This window comes from Colletotrichum karsti, assembly GCF_011947395.1.
Source record: "Colletotrichum karsti strain CkLH20 chromosome Unknown Scaffold33, whole genome shotgun sequence".
Taxonomy (NCBI): domain Eukaryota; kingdom Fungi; phylum Ascomycota; class Sordariomycetes; order Glomerellales; family Glomerellaceae; genus Colletotrichum; species Colletotrichum karsti.
The window spans coordinates 77633-100202 of NW_024065933.1; the positions used below are offsets into that span (position 1 = coordinate 77633).

At 52.9% G+C, this 22570-nt stretch overlaps 9 protein-coding genes across 9 annotated transcripts; 2 read left to right on the forward strand and 7 right to left on the reverse strand.

Annotated features, from left to right (window-relative positions):
* Window positions 1–1366: 1366 nt before the first annotated feature.
* Window positions 1367–2994, forward strand: CkaCkLH20_09288 (uncharacterized protein; the record flags this gene model as incomplete). Its single annotated transcript, XM_038892003.1, has 4 exons — window positions 1367–1426; window positions 1528–2031; window positions 2092–2250; window positions 2314–2994. The coding sequence occupies 4 exons, from the start codon at window positions 1367–1369 to the stop codon at window positions 2992–2994; spliced, it is 1404 nt and encodes a 467-aa protein (XP_038742586.1).
* Window positions 2995–3663: 669 nt separating this feature from the next.
* CkaCkLH20_09289 (uncharacterized protein) lies at window positions 3664–5143 on the reverse strand (the record flags this gene model as incomplete). Its single annotated transcript, XM_038892004.1, has 8 exons — window positions 3664–3996; window positions 4054–4183; window positions 4240–4305; window positions 4356–4410; window positions 4469–4605; window positions 4659–4830; window positions 4889–4916; window positions 4982–5143. 8 exons carry the CDS (start codon window positions 5141–5143, stop codon window positions 3664–3666), a joined length of 1083 nt encoding a protein of 360 aa, XP_038742587.1.
* Window positions 5144–6547: 1404 nt separating this feature from the next.
* On the reverse strand, window positions 6548–7735 carry CkaCkLH20_09290 (uncharacterized protein; the record flags this gene model as incomplete). The annotated part of the gene is made up of 1 exon (XM_038892005.1): window positions 6548–7735. One exon carries the CDS (start codon window positions 7733–7735, stop codon window positions 6548–6550), a length of 1188 nt encoding a protein of 395 aa, XP_038742588.1.
* A 2003-nt stretch (window positions 7736–9738) lies between these two features.
* CkaCkLH20_09291 (uncharacterized protein) lies at window positions 9739–10209 on the forward strand (the record flags this gene model as incomplete). Its single annotated transcript, XM_038892006.1, has 2 exons — window positions 9739–9807; window positions 9871–10209. 2 exons carry the CDS (start codon window positions 9739–9741, stop codon window positions 10207–10209), a joined length of 408 nt encoding a protein of 135 aa, XP_038742589.1.
* A 97-nt stretch (window positions 10210–10306) lies between these two features.
* Window positions 10307–12655, reverse strand: CkaCkLH20_09292 (asparagine synthase; the record flags this gene model as incomplete). Its single annotated transcript, XM_038892007.1, has 4 exons — window positions 10307–11448; window positions 11501–11759; window positions 11810–12372; window positions 12430–12655. The coding sequence occupies 4 exons, from the start codon at window positions 12653–12655 to the stop codon at window positions 10307–10309; spliced, it is 2190 nt and encodes a 729-aa protein (XP_038742590.1).
* Window positions 12656–13184: 529 nt separating this feature from the next.
* Window positions 13185–14746, reverse strand: CkaCkLH20_09293 (zinc carboxypeptidase a; the record flags this gene model as incomplete). The annotated part of the gene is made up of 6 exons (XM_038892008.1): window positions 13185–13341; window positions 13402–13552; window positions 13609–13919; window positions 13990–14072; window positions 14123–14352; window positions 14431–14746. The coding sequence occupies 6 exons, from the start codon at window positions 14744–14746 to the stop codon at window positions 13185–13187; spliced, it is 1248 nt and encodes a 415-aa protein (XP_038742591.1).
* A 724-nt stretch (window positions 14747–15470) lies between these two features.
* On the reverse strand, window positions 15471–17282 carry CkaCkLH20_09294 (putative CorA family metal ion transporter; the record flags this gene model as incomplete). Its single annotated transcript, XM_038892009.1, has 2 exons — window positions 15471–16050; window positions 16111–17282. 2 exons carry the CDS (start codon window positions 17280–17282, stop codon window positions 15471–15473), a joined length of 1752 nt encoding a protein of 583 aa, XP_038742592.1.
* A 1641-nt stretch (window positions 17283–18923) lies between these two features.
* On the reverse strand, window positions 18924–20450 carry CkaCkLH20_09295 (uncharacterized protein; the record flags this gene model as incomplete). Its single annotated transcript, XM_038892010.1, has 1 exon — window positions 18924–20450. One exon carries the CDS (start codon window positions 20448–20450, stop codon window positions 18924–18926), a length of 1527 nt encoding a protein of 508 aa, XP_038742593.1.
* A 351-nt stretch (window positions 20451–20801) lies between these two features.
* CkaCkLH20_09296 (cytochrome p450) lies at window positions 20802–22510 on the reverse strand (the record flags this gene model as incomplete). The annotated part of the gene is made up of 2 exons (XM_038892011.1): window positions 20802–22321; window positions 22378–22510. 2 exons carry the CDS (start codon window positions 22508–22510, stop codon window positions 20802–20804), a joined length of 1653 nt encoding a protein of 550 aa, XP_038742594.1.
* Between the last annotated feature and the right edge of the window lie 60 nt (window positions 22511–22570).

The following is a 22570-nucleotide window of genomic DNA, read 5'->3' on the forward strand; positions in this document are numbered from 1 at the left end:
AGAATGACGGCATGGGCCGCATGGCAACAGGGGCAGTCAGAACAGTAGCGCTTAAGAGGACGTCCATAATCAGTAGGATCTCCATATTCCTCCAGAGTGCCCTTAGGGCTTAGAAGAGTGATATCCTGCTTGATCTTAAGATGATTCATAGCTCCTGATGTAGCAGATGCTGCATAACTTCCGGACAGTGCTTCGACGGTCACAGCGAGAGGAGACCCATAAAGAGTCTCAGTCTCCGACACAGACGAGGTCAGTACCGAGTGATTTTATGGCTGGGAAGAATTACTCGGGGTATTAGAGGGAATGTCGCGTATGAAGATGTCCTCATCCTTCACTCAACTCGTACGGCCTTAGGAACCCTTCCTTGAGAGGGGCATCGTATCGAACGAAGCGTTTGTTGCCGAGGCCGCTTGAAGTTGCTTAGCGATCGATCGCTGCACCGGGGCTTAATTGGGGTTGATTCGACGTGACGAAGGCGTCAATTGAGATTATACTGCACAAGCGAAGATTCCCATACAACTCACTTCGACTCCCAATTGTTCGCGTTATTACCTACTCGCTCCCCCCCTTTTTTTCGGAAAAGAAAATAATAGAGCTAGGTAGTATATCTACATCTAGCATTTGGGTTGCGTATTGCTGTCTGCGGAGAATCTCAGGCCTCTCCGTGAACAGCGCGTCGATTCCAATTTCCGCGTATCAAGAGTTGAGCGGGGTATGCCCCAGTCCCATTAGCAAGCGCGTTTTCGCGACCGGACTAGGTATCCCACGGTCTGTATCCGAGGGCCAAGCTATCAATGGTCAACGCACCACTCGTCCGGATGAGATTCGGAGACTGGGCGCTATTTCTGCGTTGAAGCACATGAAACTTACGCTCTAACTAACAGATCGGAATGTTGTTGGTGTTTCCGATTATGATGCAGGTGTTTAGAGACCTTTTCACTACTAGTTCCGTGGCATCGGGGCCGAGCATATGTCTCGTTCGCACTGAAAAGACTTTGTGATAACATGAACCGGTTCACTTGAACCAAAGCCAAAATGAAATGAGCGGTGTTCTAGTTCTTGGTGTTTCGGTATGCCAGTGGGATAGCGCACAGGTTCGCCCCGTCCATGCCGGCGGATCGACATGCCAAAAACAGTTCTCACAATGCAGGTTAGACTTCGATATTTTCAGATTGACCAATCAAACCACTTCGTCGGATGGCCAACCGCAAATGGTTTAGCCTCTGCTGAGCTATTGGTGATGGTTTCTGGCGTCTTTTATCAATGTCTTGAACGGGAGTGTTCACGTTTTCCTCTTGATCCTCGTGACTTAGCAAAAAGAAGTGAGAGCATGCGTTTGCAATAGACAAGACGCGAGTCACAAAAAATGGTCAATACCGGCAGATCATCCACTGGCTGCTTCGCCTGCAAGGAGAGAAAAGTCAAGGTAGGGCTGCAGCTTTGACCCTGGGGAAGCCCGAGGAGCAACATCCCGCGCCTGATTGGAGACATTTTGATTAAATCGGTCGGGAAGCTGACCCTTTTTAGTGCGATGAGCAGAAACCGAGCTGCAAGAAGTGCCTGAACATCAAGCGGGAGTGCCCAGGCTACAAGGATTCTTGGGCTACGATGCACCGCGAGGAAAACGACCACGCCGCCAAGCTGGTCCAAATCAGAGTTAAGAGAAAGCTCCGAGAAAGACGAGACCAGAATCAGAGCGAAAGACCGGTTCTTCCTCGACCGGTGCAGCTCAGCGTTGACGTGGTCACTTTGAACCACTTCTACAATGATTATTCACTCGGGTCCGGCGTCGGTTTTCTCGGTATCCTGCCGTCAATCTACTCGGCCGGCCCCGCCACGTGCTTCTTGGACGCCATCCATGCCACCGCCTTCGCGAGCTCATCACGTCAACGGAATGAGTCGGCTCTCATGATGGAGGCACGACGGCGTTATGGAAGAGCAATTGTGGGGCTGAACAATAGTCTCCAATCACCAGGAACTAACAACAGCGATTGCATGCTCGCCGCTTTGTTTCTTCTGGGTCTCTTCGAGGTTTGCAACCCGGTCATAGACTCTTTGTTCTCGTGTCCCAATACTCATCTAGTGTGGTAGGCAATTATTTCACAGCCCTCACCTAACATGCCCATCGATACCGAGGCCAGTTGCCACCCACATTCTCGAGGCGGCCTCTCTCTGCTTCAGTACAGAGCTCGTATGGGTCTGGACAATCAGCTCGACAGAACCGTCATCAAGTTTTTCAGTCACGTTGCGGTTAGGAAACGATCGTCTATTTCTCGGTAACAGAACATAGGAAGAGCTGACGGCTACCACTAGTTGATGGAGTTTTTCATGACCCCCCCGGGATATGCGCCGCTTTGGTCTGAACTCCAACGATTTCGAACGCCATGGGCTAACGGCCCAAATCTCGAGCCCGTCATCCGTAGAGCCGTTGATTTGAAAGCGGTCATTGAGACGAGGATATTCCACCCCGGGCCGCCTTCAGATCCCGCGAACACGGCGGACTTGATGCATCAAGGAATGGAGGTCATCAAGGATCTCAAGATTGCCGCAGACACAACCTCAGCCGAACAAGAAAGTCGCACAGCAACGGCATTCAACGGGTTGTTCAACGTTGCAAACAAAGTTGTTACGACCATTGCAACTTGCCTCTACTTGACGGTCAGACAACAGGTGATCGAGCTAATGTTGAGTCTGATGATTACGATTGAAGACGAGACAACGGGAGACGACGAGCTGGGTGGTTTATCGCAGCAAGGCGTCCAGAACTTGAAGGAGATTTGTGAATGCATCAAGATTGCTTTTGGTATCGACGGCCAAAGGGATATCGAACAGGAGACCCCGGGGCACCCGCTGAGAATCTGGTGTATGCTCTGGCCTATGGGAGCCGTTGTGGCATCTTGTCTTGCGGACGAGGAGACAAAGTCGTGGGCCAGGCGGCAGTTTCGCGAAATCGGGAAACAAACGGGGTTCGGATTGGCCATGGCAGTGGGATAAGCATCGGCTCCGAAGAAGTTTGTCCGGGCTCCCGAAACCCGGCCCCACTTCCCCGGACCACTGGCCCGCTGTTTGTGTCACCGGATATTCCGGAAAAGGGGATGGAGATACTATGGAGATGTCAAGGGCTCAATCGGAGTCGCTTCAAGGTCCCATTGAATTTGGTGGTGATTGTGGATATATGGAGGGGGATTTGGTTGTAGCGAGGACGGAGTGCTCTCCTCTCCATGTTCATCAAGTTTCGGCATGCTCTTGGTTTTCGGGAGTTTAACATATCCGACTCTTTATGCAACAAATGTTGCTAAAAGGTGACACAGTGAACTGCGAACATCTTGAGAACTTTTAACTAGGTATACATTATCGTCGTGGCATAATTCCAAAGCTATCAAGGTTTCCAGAACACATGGGGTATTTCCCAAATACACAAAGTCGTTGAGCGCGCCGAAATGCCGCCCAACTTCCCACTCGACGGCTTCAATTGGCCGCAGGCATGACTCGCCTTTTCTTTGATGAACGGAACGCGACTCCAGAGTCAACGCTGCCATCTGGCTTTGCCATTCCTTCCAGGCAGGTAGCCGATCGTAGCAACCAGCAAAGGGTCCAACCTTGCCGCTTTCCCGGCGAAATTCAGGACCTCATCTGACTAGATTCTAGAGTCGACCGTCTGGTCTACCTGAAGTCAACCTTGTACTCGCTCTTGACCTGGATGCCACCCTGATAGCGTCCAGGATCCTCAAAGCTACGGTCGTCACTGCGGTTGTCGGCGTACGCCGCAGTCTGGTTTCCGCCCTTCGGCTTCACAATGTGTTCCTGGCTTCCGACGGAGCCATCATCGGGAATTCTTTCCGAGTCCTCCCTCAAACGCGATCGCTTTGGGTTTGAGCCCGTGCCGCCGAATGTTACCAGGCCGGTAGGAGTGTGGCTGTTCGCGGTCGAGCCCTTATGACGGCTGGGGAAGAGGGGCTTGATTGACGGGGCGTTCGTGCAGATGATACCGATGACCTGCAGAGTAACGTTATAAGAGGGAATTCAGGGGCGCTGGAGATTTATTATACTTACGGTTTCACGAATGGACCAGTTAAGTCCCAAATCAAGTCTCTCGGGCGTCTGCAAGCAGATGACGCAACGCAGAAGCGTGCAAATGACGATGAAGAAACCGGCGCAGAACATGAGGCCGAAAGAGAGTTTCCTGGCGGTGTATGTCAGTGGTCTGCAGGCGGTCTGCTGATGTGCGTTACAGCTTACCTCTTGAGTGTAGTTTGCAATCTCCACAACAACGGGATAGGGATGTACATAATCATAATATCGGTGCTGTCTGTATCAGTTTGAAGCTCAGTTGGATTGTCGTGTAATGATCTTACAAGACGTTGGTCGTAACCAAAGCGTAGTACTTCGATCGGTTCTGAGTGCAGTCATCTATCATCACAAGTCAGTGCCGTTATCCTTTGATGCGCAACTATGTTTCGCAACTCACCTCCTGCATAAGGATACACTTGCCACAGGCGGTGGATTGGGCGGCAGTGTCCTGTGATGACTGCGAGAGTTGCAATGTACGCGGCGACCGTGATAACAGAGACCACCTTGACCAAACGTTCCTCGGGCAGAGTTTTGCTAAAACTTTGTTAGGCAATGAACAACAGTTTAGCAAATTGTAAGTAACTTACGTGACTCTTGAGAAGAAGAACAGCATGATCCCCTTCAAACTCCAGATCAAGCTGACGTAGATGTACCATGCAGCAAAAAGCCACTTGGCGCCGGTCTCGTGACTCTTGTACTCCTCCGGCGTCAGAGCGAGGGCAACCTCGTCGGTCATTCCCGTGATGCTTCCTTTCTCAACTGGAGAGACAAAATTGTTAGAACTGTCTGCGGAGTTGAGAGGGGCAAGCGCTTTTACCAATGATTTGGCACATCATCACCTCGAACTACGGCATGGTCAGCGAGTTCGCCCCTGAAAGTCGAACACAGGTATCGCTCCGGTGAGACCTACTGTAAAGAAAATAACGGCAGCAACAGCGAGATAATCATCGCCTTGCCATCTCCAACCAACCATCTTGCATCGGCTGAAGATACGTAGGAAGAGCACCAGTATTCCGATGCCATATTCCACCCACATCTCAATGACGGTGGGCCAAAGAGCTTCGGGCACCATCTTTGCGGTAGTCGGTCTCGGCCGATTGTGCACAAACTAAAGAAAGAATAGAACTGAATTGAATTGACTAAACGTCCTAGCCCCGAAATCAATCTGGGCAAGACGCGAAACAAATGCGATTGACGAAGAGCTTTATTGACAGAGAAGGAACGCATCAAAATCTCCGAATCGGGCACATGAAGAAGTCTTTGACTGACTGTAAAACTCGGACGAGAGTCCGACTTCCCTTGCAGAATTCCTCCCGGCAGTTGCGATCGACCAGACGTTCGGTTCCTGAATCGCGGCAGCCTACGAGAGGCCAATACAATACGAAATGAAAGTGGGCTGACGTTGTAATTTGAATTCCTACGGAGACGGTTCCGGGGTTCTGGAGGAGGAGCAGAGTCGCAGGGTCCACACCGAGTGTATCGGCCATGGCGATAATTACCCCTTTGTTCATTGTTGTCTCTTCTGTCTTGGGGGACTTTTGGCACTCGACGGCTTCGCGGAGTGCTTCTCGGCGAAGCGATCAGCAGCGCGCCTTCCCAAAGAAACACAACGGCAAGACTCCATGAATCTCACTCTGATGAGCAAGCGAGAGGTGTCAAGTCAGGGGTTGCAGTCGCACTGACCTCCGGATCGTGAAGGAGATGCCGCCAGTTGCCGTGACTGAGCTGCGATGCAAGGAACATGGAGGTTGGGGGTGACATTCCTAGATATGAAGCTCCGCTGCAGAAATGCACGGAGGTGCAGAGTCGCATTCCTCATTACGCGATCACGCAATGACAATTGCATGCGGGATGTGGGTTCTTGGCGGCTTTTCCTCAGTGTAGATAGTAGATCGTGAGGCTAAAAAGAATATTCAAGTTTGCGTAGGCCGTATATCGACATGATTGTCAGACAATTGGGGGATGAAGATCTGGTCTTGTGGGATTCGATTCCATGGGCCATTTTGCAGGCTCTACAAAAACACTAGGCGAACATGGACATGTTCATTTCTATTTGTCTTCTGTCCAGGGATTCTGGACTTCTCCGGCCAACACCAGGATGTGGAGGTTCGTCAATGCCCAAATATGGAGACGGTTTCTTCCGGGGAGCTGGTCCGGAGAAGGGATCCTGTTCCGGGAACCCTGGTTAGACTTCTGACATACACCGCCAACGGCTGAACTCTATTTCGACGGGGACTGACTCGCAAGTCGTTAATATCGTCGTCGTGATTGGCTAGAGCTCGAAATTGTTATTGTGCAACTTGACGTCCTGTGCGAGTACTTACGTGTATTGATGAACATGGTTACAGTTGCATAGATTGTGGCAACCCCGCTTCCATGACGCGTTTTGTTGGCATATGGGTTATTCACAGCAACGCTTTGAGGTCATAGGCAGGATGGTGCGAAAACTGTGAATAGGTCTATTTCAGATTACACATTACCACTCGATGGGGTTAGAAGGAATAGGCTTATCGAAGAAAGACGGCAACTGAGAAACCTCCACCTGCTCGCTTGCGAACGACGGGTGATCGTCGTAGGCCATGAACCCGGTACCGTCGTAGCAGCCCACATATTCAGCGTCCATCTCCTCGCCCTTCAGGATTGCGCAGTCGACCCAGAGCAACAAATCACCTCCCTCCATCACCCCACCGGGCCCATACGCGGCGAAGAAGTCCTTCCTGAGCTTGACGTGGACCTTGTCGTATCTGCCGATGTACTCCATCTTGGAAAGATCCAACCAGAACAGGATCTGGGCCTGGCGGATGTAGTCCAGGCCAGGGAAGAGAGATTTTGAGACACCGTCGGTGTGGCCGTTGGTACCGTTGACACCGTTCGTGTGGCCGTTGACACCGTTTGTTCCGTTCGTTTCCGTGTGGTGTCCGTTGAGGGTGACACCGTCGGTCGCGCCCGGCTGCTTCTTGCCAGCGAAGCCGTGGCAGGCTCTGCCGTTGACCATGCCCTTCTCGGGCCCGGCGGTCATGACGTTAGTGACCCATTGCTTGGTGAGGCCGTCGAAGTTCTCGTTCCAGTGGCCGCGCTCGTTGTCGTTCATGTAGCTGTAGTCCTGGCCCTCGACGACGAAGTTGATGTTGTCGGGGAACTTGGAGAGCCTCACCCTTCCGGATCGGATCTTGTCGGAGAGAGGTCTGGGCGTAGGGACGGAGGAGAGGGGGGACTCGAACTTGTCTTCCGGGGAGTCGGGAGTCATGCGCGATCGGTAGGCACCCCAGTAACCGGTTTTGGAGGTGAGGGGGATGGCTTCGCCGCAGTGGCCGAAGCCGGAAGCTTGGGGCTTGTTGGACTCGTACATTCCTCGGGTGGCCGGAATGCTGACGGTCTCTCTCCAGAAGCCGGCGTCGGCGGGCAGAGACGACCAGAAGGCCGCGGTCTTGGGGCTCTCCCACCACGTCTTGAAGGCCTGAGGCGAGGCCCAGTAGCTCATCCAGACCTTTGAGGGGAGGTCATTCTGCTCGAGCTCCTCGACGTGGATCGCCGCGCCCTTGATCAGCTCGTCGAACCTGTTGATGAGGGCGAGCTTCTCTGCCGAAGGTGAGTCGGCGTGGTATTGGGCGCCGAAAATGGACACCGTAAAGTGGTGGGCGGTAGGGAACTTTGAGCGAAGCATTGTTGTGGTTATTCGGCTGGGATATCGACTGATAATGGCGAAGAGTAGCTTTGATACGCCATCGTAGCTGGGCGTCCGGGCCCCTTAGGCTTTATACAAGTAATGTTCCATGTTAATCGCGGGTAATGCTCACCCGCGATGTGCCCTCCAAACCCACCGCTTGCGACCATTGGTAATGAGGCTTTCCTGACTGGAAAGGCGTGCCATCAGGTCTGCGGTCTACGAGCCTGGGGTAAACCCTTTGTGCATTCACGCATCAGGTACTAGTGGGTGTACAATGTGGTATCGCCGGTGGGGGGTCGAGTTCGTGAAGCCGTCCATGTCAGGCTCGACCCCTCGATCCTCCAGCTTCTGTCACCGCCCATCGCCAGGCCAATACGACAAATGCCGCGATGCGCGACCAAGATAGCGGGGCATAGGATTTCAACCCATTTCTGGGAGATGCTCCCGCTGTCACATCCCCCGCCCGACTCATGTACGTACATTGAGGTTGAAGCGTCTGTGGGCCGGCCTCTGGGGTTCGCGGGAGAGATCAGCGCTTTGACATACCAAATGAGATTGCGATGTGGGGATCGATTTGTTGTTTGGGCCTTCGCTGAAATTCTTCAACAACTCGTTTGATAGACGAGCAGGGCTCCTCGGACTCGAGTTTGAGAATGTCTGCGATAAAATTGTGTCTGGGACCAGCACAGTTGCAATGCCTGCCGACTGGAACGGTTGTTTGGTTCATGGAATGATACGCGAGAAAGTTTGAATGTGGAAGGACGTAGGGTTTGACGTGTCCATCCGATCTTAGTCAGTCTTTCCGTCGCCCCAAGTCCCTGTGGTGAGAGTTTTGTGAGTGAGAAATGCACAACACTGGCAGCTTTTTCTTTTTGTACTTCTCAGTGCTTTAAACTTCTGAGTACTTGTGTTGTCATGCTATGTCAAGTGATTCACGTTTTCATATTCATCGCGAAATTGAGGCTGAAGCTGAAGATCATTGTGCTCAACGCAAGACCATTCCTGGATTCATCACTTGACAGCCCGCTGCTGTCGATGCAGCCATCCGCATGAACACAAGTCCACGTGCCTATATCCCAAATTCTCTGCGGGCCGTCATCCCGACACAGTGTTGTCTTCACGACTCAGTTACAAACATGAACGAACCTGACGTTGAAGCGAGTAACGAGGGCTCATACTTCACCCGGGACCTAGTGTCATGAACGGGCCGCTCCTACAATGTCCCGATCGATGAGAACCACACACACCAGTCACCCGCCCCTCCTACGAGAGGGAGCAGTGTGTATCTCAGAAGAGCTTAGTGCAGGGTGAAGCGGATAGTCCGTCGGTGGCGCAGACTTGCATGTTTGCTTCTCATTGCGGTTCCGTGGCTGATGAACCACTGCTCTCCTGTTTGAATGAAATAATCTTTACAGCAATGCATTTTTCACTCGCCTTCACAGCAGGCGTGAAATTACGACTTACTCACATCTTAAGTCGGAGTTCGAATTGGCTCAGTCTAGAAGAGTGAGTCGCTGAAAAATGAGGCGAATCGCGAGTGTGTCACAGCCCCACCATCTCAAGGCATCTCACAACGGCGATGCCTGATTTTACCTTACCCGCCAGATAGACTCGAAATATAGATCATATCACAAAATCTTCACAACGACGTAGAGTTTAACACATGCAAACTCATGTTCATCGCTTCACAAACCCCATTTGGCAAGGCATCGCGCCCGCGAACGTGCATCTCGCGACCCAACTGCCTGTTCGGTGCGCCATGGCGCCAGTCTGCCAATCAGATCTCGCGATCGGCTGGATGACCCAACATGGTTTAGCATCAAAACCTCCTCACAGGACTGAGCTGAAAGTATCGTGGGCGCCGCCGGTTCCGATGGATTTCCTCTATAAAAGATGATGAAAATGATGAAAACTTTGCAGTTGCGTCGATTCAGTCTCGTCTCACCGATCATCATCTCATCAAAGTTATCAACGGGTATTTCCCAACTGTCTCATCCACCATGTCAACTACCGGCGCGTGTCTCTGCGGCAAGATCAAGGTCGAGATCACCGACAAACCTCTGGCAGCTGTAAGTCCATACATGCCCACCAGTGTTCTCGAGGCGGTCTTATGTGCTGATCAATGTGGATAGGCTTTGTGTCACTGCAACGACTGCAAAAAGATCTCTGGGAGCGCCTTCGGCTTCAACTGGGTTGTGCCGATCAACAAAGTCAAGGTCACCGGCGAGCCGAAGACTTTCTCGACGACCGCCAACAGCGGAAATCCCGTCATCAGCCACTTCTGCGGTGACTGCGGCGTCACATTGTGGCGAGATGGACCGGCGACGAATGGGCTCATGTACCTCAAGGCCGGTATCTTGGATGCGAAGTATCACAACGCGCAAGCACCTGTTGCTGAGATCTTCACCGTCAAGCGGTTGTCGTGGTTGACGGCTGTGTCTGGCGCGGCTCAGAAGAAGGAGATGGAGTAGGGAAGGCGATGGGATGCAATCAAAAGTATTTGACGTGAGTTATGGACTTCGCGTTTTATGAAGGATTTGGTTATCAGGGCTAGTCTTCAATTTATTTCTAAACCCATTCCTCAGCAGAAGCCTTGGGGATTCCAAAACGCTCGCTCATAGTAACCCAAGCGGCAACAAATAGCAAGATTCTGAACGCCTTAACATCCGTCTTCTCACCGAAACCTTTATCCAAAGCATTTTCAACCTGAGCATAATCCACAAACCCCAAGTTCTCGACTTTCTCCTTCGTAAGCGTCTTCTGAAGCATTGTGTGGAGAGGTCCGTCCTTGGGCCACACAATGGGTGCCGTAAACGGATGTTTCTGCCTCTCATACAATTCCTTCAAGATGAACGGCTTCGCCGCTTCCCTCAAAATCCATTTCTCAGTCAGAGCCTGTGACGCCACGCCGATGCCCTCCCACCATGGGCCCTGGTGACGCTCGGGAGGAATCTTGTCTGGAGTATATGCCATCTTCAGGCTCGGCGGGAGGTTATTAACGTACTCCGTCAACTTGTGATCCAGGAACGGCGTCCGGGCCTCGACGCTGTGCGACATCTCCGTCAAGTCGCCGAGGCAACTCAGCAGGATATTCGGGAGGGGGCCTTTGCTGTAGATGTACTGCGCGGTGTGGAGAGGATGCCACTTCTTCTGCATCTTCTCCTGCACAGCCGGCTTGAACGACTTGACGATGACGTCCCTGCAATCGAGTTGGGCCCACTTCTCGCTCTCCTTGACCCACGGTGCGAAGATCTCGAGGGTCGGGTGCCAGGCGAGGATGCAGGGCGTTAGAATCGTGTCGTTGACCTTCTTCATGGCCGGCGTCGACTCCCAGCCGTGCTCGAAGGCTCCGGCGCGTGGGATGAGGAGTTTGATGTCCCGCTCGGTCGACCTCTGCATGTTCTCGCGAAGCGTGGAATCGGCAACCAAGGGCGAATCCGGCATTGAGAGGTCTGGTTCTCGCAAGAGATCGGGCGGGAAGAAGGCGTATCCGGCGAAGTGCTCGTCGGCGCCCTCTCCGGTCAAGACGACTTTGACGCCGTTCTCATTTGGAAGGGACGATAAGGCGAATTTCCCCACGCAGTTGAGGTCGAAGTGGTGGTGTTCGCAATGGTATGCGCAGTCGGCGAAGTTGGCCGCCAGTTCAGTCTCATTGATTTGCTTCTTCTGGATTTGGACGCCGAGGTGCTGAGCCGTCCTCTCCGCGATGTCTATGAGATTTCGTTAGTGCTCGGAAAGGGAGTGTGGATGATGTTTACATACCAGACTCGTCGAAACCCGACTCCTTGGGGAACTCAATAGTGAAACAACTGATACGACTCGTCGCATCCTGGTTTCCAATCTTGATGCCTTCATCTCTGACCAAACGTGTCACGATACCCGCGACCAGAGACGAGTCGATACCGCCCGAGAGGTAGATACCAATGGGAACGTCCGCGCGAAGTCTCAACTTTATGGCTTCGGTCAGTCTCTCTCGAAGACCGAGAACCATCTCGTCCACGCTGCGTGTCTCGCCTTCGGTCTATCGAGGTATCAGCAAAGCCCAGGAACATTGACCTCGAAACCGCATACCTTATCCTTGTAATCAGCGTCCCAGTACTGATGTATCTGCATCACACCATCCTTGGAAATCTCCATCCAGTGCCCGGGCGGCACTTTCTTGACGCCTTTGAACAATGACCGGCCGTCTTGCATCCACCCGCCATCGACAATCGCCTCGACGTCCCACTGGGGTTTCCATCCCAGCGGAAGGAACGCCTTGGCCTCCGGCGCGACGATCAGTCTGTTCCTACCATCTTCCTGGCGAACAATCGTCCACAAGAGGGGTTTGATGCCGAATCTGTCGCGGCACAAGATGACCTTGCCCGCCGTCTCGTCATACAGAACGAATGCGAATTCACCTCGGAGATGTTCGAGGAAGCGGGGCGCACCATAAGCCTTGTACAAGGCGACGATGACTTCACTGTCGCTGTGACCTCTAAACTTGTAACCTCTCTGTTCACACTCTTGTCGGATACGATCATGGTCGTAGATCTCTCCATTGACCACGGCATGGATCGTCTCATCGTCACTGTGGATTGGCTGGTTGCCATCAGGTGTCAAGTCATTGATCGCCAGACGACAATGACCCAGCCCTAAGAAACGTTAATCATCATGATGGGGGCTCCAAGCGGGTTCGTGGAAGCACCAACCAATGAATCCATCTTCGCTAACCCACACCCCCTGCGAGTCCGGACCTCTGTGGCTGATCGCCTCGAGGCTCTTGCTCAACTGCCTTTCCAGATCCTGAGTCGACTTCGAATGACCGTTGGTCTGAGCTTCCGCCGTCCCGTTGGTGCCACTCGCATACCCATTGAGGGCCTCGGTGTGAAAGTGTTGCCCAGGCTGGAGCGTCAGACAGGCCGAGATACCGCACATTGTGGAGAATGTTTGATGAAACTTGGAATGAAATCTGAGTCAAGAGTTGAGCCAGGACGTTTGATCCGTGCACCGGTGAATTAGGCCAGTTCCGCCAGTGTAGATCAGAACCGTGAAGCTCCTATATCAATGGCGGGTGTCCCCGCACGGTTGCGGCCCTAGGACTCGGCGTTTTCGGTGATGTGGGGCCGGATAGACCCGTTGCGGACCTGTGCCGTCGGGCCGGGACCGAATGCGGAAGGGCCGACCCTTTGAAGTTAAATCACTGGAATCTGCCCAAAGAGCGACGCGATGCATTAATCGGCAGTCCTCAACAGTCTTCACATGTGAGTATAGTAATGGGAGATCGATCTCATGCATGCCGTCAATGCCTAGCGGGAGCCATTATCGCTGATTGGCAACCAGATCTTTTCGATCAATATGCGCGAAGTGTTCCGAAGTGAACGGCATAATGTAGAGGGAGTCTTATTCATACTAGCGCGCGTCTATTCGTATGGATCCAAGGATGTATGGTCTCTACGCATCAATCTCAAGCAGCCTGCAACATGGCCACAACGCCAGCCCAAGTTTCCCTAACGGTAGCCTGGATCTGACTGGCAGGAAGACTGAAGCCGTACGTACCCCTATCGCGAAGCTCCAAGGTGTAAGTGTACTTGGATTTGGCGACACCATGGATGTAGTCGGTTCTAGAAGAAAGTCAGAATTAGAACGTAGTGTTCGATATGAGGAGGGCATGAATGACTTACGAGTCGCCGGTGGTAGCATAGAGAGCTCTGCAGGCATTACCAATGGTGTACGAAGTGCCAGAGACCCCGCGGATGCCAGTGGCACCGCGCTGAGCCATGGTCTGAAGGGCAGCATCATCGGGAGCGACGTAGTTGCAGTCGTATCCGTAGGCTGTCACGGTAGACGTCAGCAAAACAATCGGACAGCAAATGCTAAGAATAACTCACGCCAGAGAATGTACTGTCCGTAGGAGTGGAAGTCAATGTAGAACTGAATACCCCTGCTGGCGCTGAGGGAGTCAACCTGGGCCTTCAGACCCTTGATCTCGGGAGTATCCGCAGGCGCAGCTCCCTTGTAGGTTTCGGAGCAGGGGCTGGTAGAGGCTCCGCCAGTGACCTCCCACTTGTAGGGCCAGTTGCGGTTCGGATCACGGCCGACGCAGGTACTGCCAGACTGTGTCTGACGGTTCTTGCGCCACAGGCGGTCAGTCGACTGAGTGTAGACAAAACCGTCAGGATTGACAACTGGGGTGATATAGCTAGGAGCTTTTTGTTAGCGACCGCATTCATGCTGACGTGTATAATCAATCCAACAGCTCATGTACTTACAAGTCGAACTTGTCTACAAGAGCCTTGACCGCGGAATCGGTAGAGTACTTGGTCAGAAGCTGCCAGGCCATGTACTCGGTAGTCTGAACGGTGTGAGCATAAACCATACGTGTCCCAGGGCGACAATTCTCACCATGGTGCTAATCCACTCGCGAGCGTGAACGGTGCCGTGGAAGATGACAGCCGGCTTGGAGCCCTTTCCTCCGCTTCCCCAGATGTGGATACCGGTCAGAGCACGACCTTGGAATGAGGTTCCGGCAGTGAGAATCTCGGATTGACTAGGAAAGCTGGATTGAAGGTCTCTGAGGAACTGGAGGTGGTCCGCATAGCTGTGGTAAGCGGTAAACCACGTCTCGCTGGGGACTGGCGAAGTATGAGTGTTAGTGAGCTGATACAGCACATGAAGAGCTCAACATCAGCCCTGTTGGATTTCTTGCTCACCGGCATAGACGGTAGAAGTCTCCTCCTCGGCGAAAGCAGCACCGACATCTTCGACGAGAACGGTGGTGTTCACGGCCAGCTGGGAGATGGCATCGACGACGTCAGGTGAGGCAACGACATCGAGTTGAGCCTTGGAGCCCGGGTTGAGGATCGTCGCAGCGAGCTCATTGATCTGGTCCGCGACGCCCTCGGCATCCTCAGGTAGTATGACTCGGAGACCCTTGAAGCCGGTGTAGTCGACCTTGGTCGACTTGGGCACCACTGTGGCGAGAGCCAGAGGCAAAAGGCCAGCCGCCGATAAGATTGAGGCCTTCATGGTGAAGTGAAGTATGAGGAGACTCGGACAACCAACTTATCAGGCTGAAATAAAGACTGACAGGGTTGGAAATCCCGATCTTGGCACCAAGAACAACGGAAGCCTTGGCGGAGGATGCGCCGTTGCGATGCCTCCATTTTATAAACAGCTGGTAGGTGACACTTCGCTCTGACATCCAGCTTCCCGCCTTCCCATCAGAAGCTGAACAAGCTGCCAGAATATCCCTCGTTAAACGGCGGAACGATAGGCGAAAGCGGTAGGTGATATCCAGCCGGGGCCAGAACAACGAGTTGGATGCTACTTCAAATGCTGCCAAGATGGAAATCGCACCTCTTGGCAACATACCATACCAGAAGAGGAAGCTGCTTTTCTCCCGCCAAGGCAGCGACCGAGCGATTAGGTAGGTGATAATGACTGCCATTTGAATAGAAACAAGTTGATACCTTTTGAAGAGGGAAGGTGCTCTCTACTTGAAGAAATTGTTGATATATGAGTGGGAAAGAAGAGTGTCTTTGGGCGCCCTGGCAGCCAGCTGGTGCGGCAATGGCGTGCCACCTGCCGAGCACGGGGTGGATCTCCGTATGGATCTCCGGGACCTTCCCGATCCTGTACCGAGTGATTGCCGGATCACGTTGAAAAGGGGGCTGATTGTCGTAACCGGTCGGTAAGCTTGGCTTTCTCTCAAATTCATTATAATGAGTCGTTCTATTAAACTTTCAGTACCTCAGAAGTATCCCATTCGTCTTGCTACCCCCAAAGAAACCGCAGCAAACAGTATTATTCCACTCATGATCCCAAAGAAGGCATTCAAGTTCTCGACATCGCCCCATGGCACCTTGACGTTCATACCAAAGAGACCACATACGACGTTCAGCGGTACGATGACAGTTGCAATGACCGTCACTCGGCTGAGGAATTCGTTGGTCCGATTGCCCATGTCGATGTTGTCAATGGACAGCTGGGCAAGGTAGTTGCTGTGTGAACGGGACAGCATGGTATCGAAGTGAATCAGACTGTTCATCATCGTCACCGCGTGGTCTTGAATGTCGCTGAGGTACAGAGCGATATCCATCCGGGGCGTGACGTCATAGTCTTCAGTGCATCTCTTCGTGAATGCACGTAGGACGTCTGCTTTGCCGCCGAGAAGACGCATGAGACTCATCACGTTCTTCCGCGTGAGGCCAATTCGCCGTAAGAACAGTTGATTGTCCTCTGGTCTCGTGATGAAGACTTGATCTTCAATTGCGTCGGCTTCGTGCTCAATTTGGTTGATGCCCGGGCCGAATGAGTCTACGATGTCGTCACTTGGTGAAGGTTAGCCAGGTTCTAGCGTAAGTCATCCGTTTATATAAATTGAAACTCACATCAACGCATAGCAGATCCAGTCACTGCTGATTGACACTTGCTCCTTCAGCTGTGAGATACGGAACCGGACCCGGGATGCGTGCGAATTCGGCGTGAAGCTGAAGCTGATGATCCCCTCTCGGAAGACGACGACGTAAACGTTGAAGGGATGATAGTCGACCCCATCTGGCTCTTCCACAGATGCAAAGGACCTGAAGCAAGCGAAATAGTAAGACGGAAATAGTTCAATCTTTTCACGGCTTTCCTTGTGGATGATGTCCTCGATCGTCAAGGGATGGATCCCAAAAGCCTTGCAAATGGTCCACACCTCGCCGCCAGTAGGGTTGTTCATGTTCAGCCACCAGACGCCGTCTGGCTCCTCATCTGGGAAGTCAAACAGTGACCGAATATTCTCTCCAGGCAAGATCAGATCCCCGAACTCGGCAGCGTGGATGGTCGACTCCAGCGCGGACGAGAAGAAGTTGAACCGGCTTTGCTCGGGATACTGTTGGCTAATTTGAATGGGTCCACTCTTTGCATCGCCCCCCTTCTCCTCTGAGATGGAGTGGTGATCGGTCGCGACATCGATGAAGTCTCCATCCGCGGTGAACATCGGTGCATTGTTCGGCATCGCGCTGTCTGGGAGGTTGGCAAAGTCGGCACTGACCGGACGTTCCCCATCTTCCGCGTTGATCAAGGTCTCGAGATAGTCGAAGTCGATATACAGCCTGTCTTTGTGCGGTCCCCGATGGCTCCCCTCGACCTCCGTCGTCGCCAAGCCCAGCGAGTTGCGGTGGCCACATGTGTTATGTGATCGGCTGTGGCAGCTCCGACCGCTGCCAAGAGGCGGCTTGTCAGCGCTGAAGTCGCCTCCATCGTCGTCGTCGTCGTCGTCCTCGTTATCGCTATCCTGCCGCGCCTCCTGCCCGCGACGTCGTGCCTGCGCGAACGCCTTGACCGAGTTCGGTGGCGAGACCGTGCGCCGTGTCGAGTCGAAGGTCGGACGGCGGCTTAGAGGTGCCATGGTGGGCGACTCGATGAAGACGTCGAGCATGTGGTCGCGGGTCGAGGCGTGGTCGGCGCTTCGGCCGCGGGGTCGCGGGCTGGTGCCGAGCTGGTGCGCGCTGAGGGGAGAAAGGGGAGCCGAGGCGTCGGTGCCGCGGGCGGGCTTTGTGGTGTCCTTGTCCGACATTTTTGGGCTGTTCGTTTTCGCCTGATCAATGTTGTGGAGGGATTGAGACGGAGAGTGTTTGTGAGTTGATCATTCTCTTTCGAAATGATGTCGCTCGAGCGTTGCGATCCGATGAAACAGTCTTGAAAGGGGTTCTGGAAGATCCTTATGGTGGTTGTCGAGAGGCGTATGCCATAGTCGGTGGTGAGAGGAAACGTCTAGTTATTCGAGGTGATGGCGGAGGTGTGGTTCTTCAAGGTTGGTGATGTCGTCTCATAATGGGAGGGCACCCGAAGATGAGACTAGCCGCTGACGCCGGGAAGTAGTTCACGATCATTTACGTGAAGTCGAGACAAAGATAATTATGGAAGCTGAAGAAAATGGTGATCAGGACGATGGTGTTCCTGGCAAGTTTCGACGGTGCCCGACTGGGCGGATGTCATGGACTAATATTTTAGCACAGCCTCAAACCCTGCGGAGTCAGGATAAGGTTTTCAATCATCGGCCAATACCTCATCGCGAGAGATCAACATGCTTGCATTCCGGGGAAATGATGTACTTTGGAATGTACACTATCAACAACCCTGTCTAACCCCAAAACACGGTGACGTGCAGACCGAAGCGTGAGGGAATTTTGTGCCAAGCCAATGGGAACTTCGCCTCCGAATCCTGGCTGAAGAAGAGAAGAAGAGGTGGGAAAAAGTTGAACTCTTCTCAAATGAATGACACGACGCGACGACGCCTCACAGGAAATGCCTAGCCAGTTCCAGCCAAGTCACCTCCCGTTCTAATCGCCGTTTCTCACATGCAACGTGGAACTCGTCCCATCTTCTGACTCGGCTCCCTCCATCCTCCACACTACCACAGCCCCGGCTCCTCTTCCCCCCATTGACAAGGGAGGATCAGCGACACAACCATCAAATGCCTCATAAAAACCACCACCGTCCAGCGGGCGTTCACGATGCTGCGGCATAACGCATCTGCCTCAAAGGAGTCCTCACTGCCCCCACGAAATCTATCTCATGACCACGATTGCAGATAAGGAGATGCAGCACGTTTTATTTCCAGATTGGAAAGTAATGCCTCAATCGTCCGCGGCCTTTGCGCCTAAGCATAATCTCTACCACACGCAGCTGAGACGCCTGGGCGGCTGGGACGACACTCAGCAAAGCTAGATGCTTAGACTTTTGCATCGTCATCCCCAAATTGGTGGTTTGGACACGCGACCTCATGTGCAGCTACTCGCTGGCCTAGGTACGCGCGCAAATGGTCGTCACCGCCTCCAATGTGTCGGGATCATACTACTGAATTGGCGGGCGGCCTTACGCTTGATTACAAGATATCGTTGCTGCCAAGGTTATTGCTTACAACTTAGAACGATCTGTTGATGTTAATTGTGTAACTCAACTAATGACAAACCAGTTTGAAGGAGTGCACGTGCTGCGACACCGGCTACGGTTGGGAGAGAGGCCACCACATCGGATCGATGCTCTCATTTCATCTGTTGAACTTCCGCCCAACACCATCGATTGTCTTTCCTCTCTTTCTCAACCACGGACTTCAACGTTCAGATGACGATCAAACCGTAATGACATAACTTCCATAGACGATCTTTCAAACTCAATCATTGTATCTTCAGCGACTTTATCTCATAGTAAGCTATTAATGGCAACAAAAGGCCGCAAACTTGGCGAACTCGTCGTCCTCCAACAATTGTTCCATCTCATCAGCAAAAAGGCTGACCAGCAACTCAATCCCTCCATGACTCTTCATAGGCAAAACCATGCAAAGCCTAAAATTTGCGTTGAATGCATCCATCAACGGACGCAGCGACTCAGGCTTGCCATCGTTGTCAAACACCTCGCCCCCGAAGTTGATCTTATCCAGCGGCAGCAGCAGCACCGACGTAATCATGACATCGAAGCCGTCGAGACGAGTGAACGCGTGCTTCAACTTCGTGTAGTCCGGAACTTCCCTCATGAGCGTGAATGCATCCTTCACCAGATCCGGGTTCACCTTGGCCGCCTGTGCGCGAATCTTGAGAGCGACGTCCCGGAGGCTCGTCGTCGGGGCTGCGAGCTCCGCGACTGCCATTGGCACCTTGTTGACTATGACGAGATTTCCCGCGTATGAGGGAGGTAGTGCTGGGTCGAAATCTGGCCGGCCGTCTACCGGCGACTCGAGATAAGAAACTTCATCTGCTGGTGTGGCTTGTCCCGCAGCGATGGCGGCGCGGTAACGAGCTTTCATAAGAGCGCGCCAGAAAAGGGCCAGAAGAGCGTCGTTTGCCGATAGTCCCGTGCCATCTTGACCTTCTCCAAGAACCTCGTGCTTCAAGGCATCAAAATTCGCCGGCGAGATGTAGAAGATGCTGGATTCCATGGTCCGGCTCGGGGCCGGCGGTGGGGCCGCTTCCCCAGTGGGTCCATCCTCCGTATCCGGGGGTTGAAAGCCGAGAAAACCCCATGTGTCGCGGGGAATCTCCGAGACGGGCTTCGCCGGGGCTTTGCTCCACAATCTCTCAAGCAGTGTCCTATCGAAACTCTCCGGAGCCACCCAGCTGCACACATTGGCATCGGGCTGGCCCAAGTTTCGACAGTGCTCAGCCCACGCTCTCATCGCGGTCACCATGCCGGTGGCATCGCTGGCGGAATGATGGAAGCCCGTCGCGAGAATGCAACCGCCGTTAACGAAGTTCGCTTGTGCTAAGAACACGTCCGCACCACCAGAAAGATCAGGGACGAATGGCGCTGCGAGGACCAGCTCATCGTCGAAAGCTGAAAACTCGAACCCCGCATCGCGGAGGTCCTCGAAGTCTGGCAGGACTGGAGAAAGATCCTTGAAAGCGAGTTGCCTGGGGAGCTCGTCTCTGGTGCCGGGACTAGAAGGGTCGTATGAAACCACAATGTGTCCAGGTCTCCACCCGGGCTCGCGCTCATTTCTGGGGAAAATGCGACCGTTGAGAAAAGGGAATTGGCGGAGAGTTCCCTGTAGCCCGGCTTGTAGGTGAGCGAATGCTTGCTGGAAGCTGACTTTGGGCTGCAGCGGTAGGTAGACAATGAACTTGATGTACACGCGCGGCGGAATTAGATCGAATACACTGAGTTGAGTCGTGATATTAGTAGCGGTCTCCTGCGTAGGGCCGAGATCCAGCTGCGTGGTCGTGGCGGCGAAGGTGTTGGTCGCCATGGTGTGTGTTTGAACCGAGCTATGAAAATACGCTTGGGATAATTTAACATCTAACAAACACGCTTTTCAAGCTCGCTCATGGGTCGTTCTATCTAATAGGCTCACCACAGCTTAAATTCCAATTGCTTGCAGGACTGCTGACCCAAGCCTCGGACCGGGGTAAACCATGTTTGGTACGGAACTGACCAAAAGGGGTAATTTCATGCAGCACCAAATAGCTCAACCAGAGGCGGGAAAGTTTGGAGGGGCGTTCAATCTCAATTTTGTTATGGGATGCAAATTCCATATTGTGTGAATAGCTAAAACATACAGACTATGGGATAAATACACTAAGCACTCAGACTGTTGAACTCACGCTTGTTTCTCCGGCCACCTCGTTCGTCTGACCGCCCTGGCGTAAAAGTTCAAAGGACGAACTACTATAAACTCCGGATCGTAAACCACAGCCTCAGTAGAAGCATCTTCAAAGTGATAACGATACGCCAATTTCGCAATCACGCTCTTGACTTCCAGCAGAGCGAGGTTGTACCCTACACAACCCCGAGTTCCCGCCGCAAATGGCGTGTATGACATCTTGTGCCGGTCTCTCACGGCTTCCGTGTCCCACCTGTCAGGCTCAAAACGCGTAGGATTGTCCCAATGAGCCGCATTCTTGTGTATCGAAGGGAAAGTGGGAATGATGACTGAGCCCTTGGGGAGGAAATATCCGCCCGGAAGCACTACGTCTTCTCGCGCGTTACGCGCCGTCTGAAAAGAAGGGTTGTGCATCCGCTGCGTTTCCTTGACGAATTTGTCGAGGAAGAGCATGTCGTTTAACTCATCGTAGGTCCACTCTTTGTCTGGCGTAGCTCCATGATCGACAAGTTCTTGAAGTAGACGCTGCTGATTACCCGGGTATTTCACCAGGGCGTAAATCAGCCACGCAAGCAGCGACGACGTGGTCACAAATCCTGCCCCGATCATGATGACGCAGTTGCTGAGCATCAAGTCTTCCGGAAGCTTTTCACCATTCTCATCAGTCGCGCGCCTCAGGTAATCCGCAACGCAGGTCGCGTGTAAAGCGGCGTCTTTCATTGGCAGATCCCCAGACGTTTTGATGGAGTCCTGAATGCCCTTCGCAACACCGTCCCATAGTAGCTGCCTGACCAAATGAAGTCGCTTGGGTGTGCCGAATGGGAGATATCCATACCAGCTGCCTCGAAGCGAAGTCTTCTTCATCAGAGAGAGGTACTCGCCAAGTAAGCGGATGGTCTCATGAGGCTTTGAGTCAATCGCATCAAAGTGGCCCAGGTCCATGCCCAAGATCACTTTCCAGATGATTTCGCCAGCCATCTTGAACGTGTAATGATACACGTTGAAAGCCAACTCCTTGTCGTCCAACTCATCGAAGACCTTGAACGACCTATCGACGCAAGCCTGCACAACTGGCGTATAGTGACGGACTGCCTTTGGCGTCAAGCTTGGCGGGATGTACTTGTGCGCGAGCTTAAACGCTGGAGCATCGCTATCGCAGGTGAAGAGCGCCTCGTTGTTTCTCATGTAGTACAGCGGATGACTAGGATCCGACGTCGTTTTGGTGAAAAACTGGCCCTCGCGGAGAACTTCACGCGAGACGTTGGGATCATTGGTGAGGTAGATGGTCGTTCCCATGTTAACCGTCTTAATGACAGGCCCATAGCGCTCAAAGAGCCTGTCGTAGTTGCCGAGGGGGTCTGGGTACAACTCATAGCGATTCCCAACGTAGGGCAATGGTTCGGGCCCGGAAGGCTCCCGCACGATTTCGCCGTTGACTCGAATTTGAACCGGGGCTTCACATTTCTCAATGTCATCCAGAGAGGTGAGGATATCTCTCAGGTTGTAGAAGCAAATAGCTTGTAGAAGTATCAGTCATCGGTTCTCTACAGGAAGACTAAACCGTCAAACTCACAGTCAGAGTCAGACACCGCAAAGACTTTCGCGATGCCAGCTCTAAGCTCCTGCATACTCTTAATGCTAGGCAGGCTCAAGGTCTGACAGCGCTCGTATGAGCCATGGCCAATGGTGAACTGTTGTTGAAACATTGCTGGCAGATTCGATGGTTGGAAATCTCTGCTCGATGAACACTGACGAGAACAGTTTTC